Source organism: Salvelinus namaycush, chromosome 41, assembly GCF_016432855.1.
Source record: "Salvelinus namaycush isolate Seneca chromosome 41, SaNama_1.0, whole genome shotgun sequence".
Lineage (NCBI taxonomy): Eukaryota > Metazoa > Chordata > Actinopteri > Salmoniformes > Salmonidae > Salvelinus > Salvelinus namaycush.
Genome location: NC_052347.1, coordinates 14,461,455 through 14,468,369, shown reverse-complemented (window position 1 = coordinate 14,468,369; position 6,915 = coordinate 14,461,455). Strand labels below are relative to the sequence as shown.

At 45.5% G+C, this 6,915-nt stretch overlaps 1 protein-coding gene across 1 annotated transcript in view; it reads right to left on the bottom strand.

Moving 5' to 3' along the window:
• Positions 1-947: 947 nt before the first annotated feature.
• The window catches only part of LOC120034576 (ras-related protein Rab-26-like), a 114,922-nt gene continuing 108,954 nt past the window's right edge, over positions 948-6,915 (bottom strand). The window contains exons 6-8 of the mRNA XM_038981175.1: positions 5,720-5,785; positions 4,441-4,497; positions 948-1,028 (exon numbers count right to left, since the gene is read on the bottom strand). Coding sequence (XP_038837103.1) covers positions 948-1,028; positions 4,441-4,497; positions 5,720-5,785 — 204 coding nt within the window. The remainder of the gene's footprint in view (positions 1,029-4,440; positions 4,498-5,719; positions 5,786-6,915) is intronic.

The window sequence follows — 6,915 nt, the reverse complement described above, 5'->3', positions numbered from 1 at the left end:
ACCGGCACCCCCGCTGGACCGACAGGCGCCCGACACATTGCAAAGCCCTTTTTTTTTTCAAGGGCTCGAGCACTGCAGAAGCACGGTTCCTCTTCAGCCCCTCCTAGAGCAGCACCTGGACAGTAGTGTTTGAGGAGTGTTATAGAGCAGGCACCTGGACAGGAGGTGGGCTAAAGGCCAGAGGCCAGGGGCAAAGGGCTAAAGGCCAGGGTCAAGGGGCTAAAGCCCAGAGGCCAGGGTCAAGGGGCTAAAGGCTAGAGGCCAGGGTCAAAGGGCTAAAGGCCAGGGTCAAGGGGCTAAAGCCCAGAGGCCAGGGTCAAGGGGCTAAAGCCCAGAGGCCAGGGTCAAGGGGCTAAAGGCTAGAGGCCAGGGTCAAAGGGCTAAAGGCCAGAGGCCAGGGTCAAAGGGCTAAAGACCAGAGGCCAGGGTCAAAGGGCTAAAGGCCAGAGGCCAGGGTCAAAGGGCTAAAGGCCAGGGTCAAGGGGCTAAAGCCCAGAGGCCAGGGTCAAGGGGCTAAAGGCTAGAGGCCAGGGACAAGGGGCTAAAGGCCAGGAACAAGGGGCTAAAGGCTAGAGGCCAGGGGCTAAAGGCCAGAGACAAGGGACAAGGGGCTAAAGCCCAGAGGCCAGGGTCAAGGGGCTAAAGGCTAGAGGCCAGGGACAAGGGGCTAAAGGCCAGGAACAAGGGGCTAAAGGCTAGAGGCCAGGGGCTAAAGGCCAGAGACAAGGGGCTAATGGCTAGAGGCCAGGGACAAGGGGCTAAAGCCCAGAGGCCAGGAACAAGGGGCTAAAGGCTAGAGGCCAGGGGCTAAAGGCCAGAGACAAGGGGCTAATGGCTAGAGGCCAGGGACAAGGGGCTAAAGCCCAGAGGCCAGGGACAAGGGGCTAAAGGCTAGAGGACAGGGGCTAGGGCTTGTTTCTGGACTGGACCCCTGTGTAGTTTCATACTCACTTGGCCACAGCAGTGAAGGCTAACTCCACATTGAGGCCAGACTTTGCACTGGTCTCCATGTATGGAACCCCAAACTCCTGCAGAGAAACAGACAGGCAGGGCATCTTGAGTTGAACACTCCACATCCACATTGTCTTGAGTGTCTTTGTAGCTAGTCTAGAGCACCAGAGACCCTCCCTGATAGCCTGGGGATGGGGTTACTTTGTTGCTAACGGTAACAGTATTAGAGACCATTGTTGCCCCCTAGCAAATGATGTGTGTGTTTTAGGCACAGCAACTAATGACAAAGAATATTGTGCATAAACCCGTATTAACATTCACCATCAGCACCCTGAAGACACAACAACACAGAGACCCACAGGGAAATCATACAGACACTACAACACATGTCTCTTGGGGTGACTATAGTACTGCTGGGAGTGCACCTTCAGAACCATTCCAATGAGCAGATTGGGATACTAGCTATGTGACAAAGTATTCCTCAGGCAGGGTGTGCGTGGGAGATTAGTCTCAGCATCCAGCTCCATAGTAATGACTAGGCTAATGTGTTCCTCTCTCCAGGTTTATGCTATCAGCACTAGAGGAATGCACCAGACTGGGTTTAAATACTATTTGAAGTCTATTAAATAGATTGAGTGTTTGCTTTAGCCTGTCTGGAGAGTCGGATGGGCGGGGTTTGGAATTTTGGGACTTTCTTATCGGTTCTTTTGCGCAAAGCAAGCTCTATCAAGCCCATCGAAACTATTTGACATGATTTCAAATAGTATCTGAACCCAGGTCTGCAAGGCACCTTGATATTTGTATTGTAGCCGTGTTCCACAGCAGTAGTCAGAGGGAATAAGAAAGTGTATTCACATTTCCTGCAACGTTCCTATTTGCACCAGTATCTGTATTCATCTGAGAGTGCATCTCTGTGAAATTGAGTTAAACTAAATATACCTCATTCCACTGTTGTATTGTATGCATATATTTATAGAGAAAATACAAAAACATGAAAAAGGAGACTAGATGTCCATCCTGTACAAGCAAGATAGCAGGCTGTGATCTTTGGTGCTAAGATAGTGTACACAGACAGACTACATTCATGTTCTATGGTAAAGTAATATCTCATAAACCTGGCCTTTGTTCCTAATATTATCTTTGATTTTTGCAGATGGTGCATTTTCCTCCCAACGGTGAAAATCAATATGAATTAGATCAAGGGACTAAGAACCAATAAGAGAGAGAGATAGTGAGAGAGTGCTTTAGCAACATACACGTTTCCATGCCAATTAAGCCGCTAGAATTGAATTGAGAGAAAGAGAGGGAGAGAAAGAGATAGAAACAGACAGAGAGACAGCGAGAGAGATATATATACACAGAGAGAGAGAGAGAGAGAGAGAGAGATACAGAGAGAGAGAGAGAGACAGAGAAAGAGAGAGATACAGAGAGAGAGAGATACAGAGACAGAGAGAAAGAGAGAGAAAGAGATACAGAGAGAGAGAGAAATACAGTGAGATACACAGAGAGAGAGAGATACAGAGAGAGAGATAGAGAAATACAGAGAGAGAAAGATACACAGATAAAGAGAGATACAGAGAGAGAAAGATACACAGAGAAAGAGAGATACAGAGAGAGAAAGATACACAGAGAAAGAGAGATACAGAGAGAGAGAGATACACAGAAAAAGAGCGATACAGAGAGAGAGAAATAGATACAGAGCGAGAGAGAGATACGGAGAGAGATAGAGAGAGATACAGAGAGAGAGAGATACAGTTGAAGTCGGAAGTTAACATACACTTAGGTTGGAATCATTAAAATCAATTTTTCAACCACTCCACAAATTTCTTGTTAACAAAATATAGTTTGTGCATGACAAGTAATTTTTCCAACAATTGTTCACAGACAGATTATTTCACTTATAATTCACTTTATCACAATTCCAATGGGTCAGAAGTTTACATACACTAAGTTGACTGTGCCTTTAAACAGCTTGGAAAATTCCAGAAAATGATGTCATGGCTTTAGAAGCGTCTGATAGGCTAAATGACATAATTTGAGTCAATTGGAGGTAATACCTGTGGATGTATTTCAAGGCCTACCTTCAAACTCAGTGTCTCTTTGCTTGACATCATGAGAAAATCTAAAGAAATTAGCCAAGACCTCAGAAAAAAAACATTGTAGACCTCCACAAGTCTGGTTCATCCTTGGGAGCAATTTCCAAACGCCTGAAGGTACCACGTTCATCTGTACAAACAATAGTACGCAAGTATAAACACCATGGGACCACGCAGCCGTCATACCGCTCAGGAAGGAGATGCGTTCTGTCTCCTAGAGATGAATGTACTTTGGTGCGAAAAGTGCAAATCAATCCCAGAACAACAGCAAAGTACCTTGTGAAGATGCTGGAGGAAACAGGTACAAAAGTATCTATATCCACAGTTAAACGAGGAAGAAGCCATTGCTCCAAAACTGCCATAAAAAAGTCAGACTACGGTTTGCAACTGCACATGGGGGCAAAGATCGTATTTTTTGGAGAAATGTCCTCTGGTCTGATGAAACAAAAATAGAATTGTTTGGCCATAATGACCATTGTTAGGTTTGAAGGAAAAAGGGGGAGGCTGCACGCCGAAGAACACCATCCCAACCGTGAAGCACGGGGGTGGCAGCATCATGTTGTGGGGGTGCTTTGCTGCAGGAAGGCCTGGTGCACTTCACAAAATAGATGGTATCATGAGGCAGGAAAATTATGTGGATATATTGAAGCAACATCTCAAGATATCAGTCAGGAAGTTAAAGCTTGGTTGCAAATGGGTCTTCTAAATGGACAAGGACCCCAAGCATACTTCCAAAGTTGTGGCAAAATGGCCTAAGGACAACAAAGTCAAGGTATTGGAGTGGCCATCACAAAGCCCTGACCTCAATCCTATAGAACATTTGTGGGCAGAACTGAAAAAGCGTGGGCGAGCAAGGAGGCCTAGAAACCTGACTCAGTTACACCAGCTCTGTCAGGAGGAATGGGCCAAAATGCACCCAACTTATGGTGGGAAGCTTGTGGAAGGCTACCCAAAACGTTTGACCCAAGTTAATCAATTTAAAGGCAATACTACCAAAAACTAAGTGAGTGTATGTAAACTTCTGACCAACTGGGAATGTGATGAAAGAAATAAAAGCTGAAATAATTCTCTCTACTATTATTCTGACATTTCACATTCTTAAAATAAAGTGGTGATCCTAACTGACCTAAGACAGGGAAATTTCACAAGGATTAAATGTCAGGAATTGTGAAAAACTGAGTTTAAATGTATTTGGCTAAGGTGTATGTAAACTTCCGACTTCAACTGTAGATACAGAGAGAGAGAGAGAGAGAGAGAGAGAGATACAGAGAGAGAGAGAGATAGATACACAGAGAGAGAGAGGGAAACAGTTAATGGACTGTGGTGTTGTTCATTGCTTAAGTCAATCTGCATCTTCCTCAGTATTAACTCATTTCTTTAAAGTGACACTCACCTTGGCCAGCCTCTCTCCATCCTCTCTCTTCACCACCCTCTGCTGCGTGGCATCAGCCTGGGGAGAGATCAGAAAAAGAAAAGCGAGAGAGAGAGACCGAAAGAAAGACAGAAAGAGAAAAAGAGAGAGATGAGAAAGGTAGAGATTCCCTGATACCACCACCAGGCATGACTAGCCTCAGTCCTCCGTCTCACTATCATCAATGCAGGGGCTTGTCTTAAAATCACATTGTTCCAGGAGGGTTTCATAATGGAAAACAACACATTCCGTACAGAATATGAGATCAGACCTAGAATTCTTAATGAGTCTAGATGATGTGTGAGCATTCTAATGAGGGGATGATTCCCGGTGTGTGGGGACTGTTTAGATTAGACTAAACTTCCGGACCAAGCATCTGTTCCCTGTTCTAGCAGTATGTGGATGGGACTTAATTAAAGTAGCAGTGATTTGTTACATCCCTCCTGCATATGTGCTGATCTGGTGTTGTGTCTGTGTTGTCATCTGGCAGCAGATGTGTCAGGGATAAGAGCAATTCCAGTAGACTAGGGGCGGCAGGTAGCTTAGTGGTTAGAGTGTTGGACTAGTAACCGAAAGGTTGCAAGATCAAATCCCTGAGCTGACAAGGTGAAAATCTGTCATTCTGCCCCTGAACAAGGCAGTTAACCCTAGGCTGTCATTAAAAATAAGAATTTGTTAGTAACTGACTTGCCTAGTTAAATAAAGGTAAAATACTTTATTAAAAAGAAATAACTATTGTTCCAATGGACACATAGTTTTGAATCAGGAAGTAGACACTGAAGTACTCATAGAACATATACAAGTGAATCCGGACGCCGGGTTCCTAAGTAGGCTCAGATTGATTCTCAATGTTAAAACCAGATTGATTGCAACCTGCCTACTTGTAATTTTACAGTACAATAGACCAACATGGCTACTGTATTAGGTCAAAGCTGTGTGCTGTAAAACCTTGGTAGAGCATGGATGGAGTAGGCATTATGGTGCTCATGTGAATTTCCTGTCTTTTTGAGCTTCAGACCAATGCCCCTACTTCTCACTTAAAAGGTAGATTTAGTGTTATACTATGAGGATATACTGTGAATAGATCCTTCAAGTCCTGGACTACATGTATACTGTACAGTTGTTTTAGTTGTCTCTGTCTATTGTTTTTGGAAGTTCTGTCTGTCTGTCTGTCTGTCGTATCTGTGTTGTGTCTTGGCTGCAGTCTGGTGTGGCTGCAGGTGTGTACGTCTGGGTTCAGGCCTATCCCAGGAAACCTCACCTTGTTTCCCAGCAGCATCAGGACCACATCCTGCTGGGTGTAATCATGGATCTCAGTCAGCCAGGCCTGGGGTGGAGACGACAAAGTGAGGAGAGACATGATAAGGAAACACTCAGGATACAGAGACAGAGAGGATAGACACTCAGGATACAGAGACAGAGAGGAGAGACACTCAGGATACAGAGACAGAGAGGAGAGACACTCAGGATACAGAGACAGAGAGGAGAGACACTCAGGATACAGAGACAGAGAGGAGAGACACTCAGGATACATAGATAGAGAGGAGAGACACTCAGGATACATAGATAGAGAGGAGAGACACTCAGGATACATAGATAGAGAGGAGAATCACTCAGGATACAGAGACAGAGAGGAGAGACACTCAGGATACATAGATAGAGAGGAGAATCACTCAGGATACAGAGACAGAGAGGAGAGACACTCAGGATACAGAGACAGAGAGGAGAGACACTCAGGATACAGAGACAGAGAGGAGAGACACTCAGGATACAGAGACAGAGAGGAGAGACACTCAGGATACAGAGACAGAGAGGAGAGACACTCAGGATACAGAGACAGAGAGGAGAGACACTCAGGATACAGAGACAGAGAGGAGAATCACTCAGGATACAGAGACAGAGAGGAGAGACACTCAGGATACAGAGACAGAGAGGAGAGACACTCAGGATACAGAGACAGAGAGGAGAATCACTCAGGATACAGAGACAGAGAGGAGAATCACTCAGGATACAGAGACAGAGAGGAGAGACACTCAGGATACAGAGACAGAGAGGAGAGACACTCAGGATACAGAGACAGAGAGGAGAGACACTCAGGATACAGAGACAGAGAGGAGAGACACTCAGGATACAGAGACAGAGAGGAGAGACACTCAGGATACAGAGACAGAGAGGAGAGACACTCAGGATACAGAGACAGAGAGGAGAATCACTCAGGATACAGAGACAGAGAGGAGAGACACTCAGGATACAGAGACAGAGAGGAGAGACACTCAGGATACAGAGACAGAGAGGAGAATCACTCAGGATACAGAGACAGAGAGGAGAGGCACTCAGGATACAGAGACAGAGAGGAGAGACACTCAGGATACAGAGACAGAGAGGAGAGGCACTCAGGATACAGAGACAGAGAGGAGAGACACTCAGGATACAGAGACAGAGAGGAGAGACACTCAG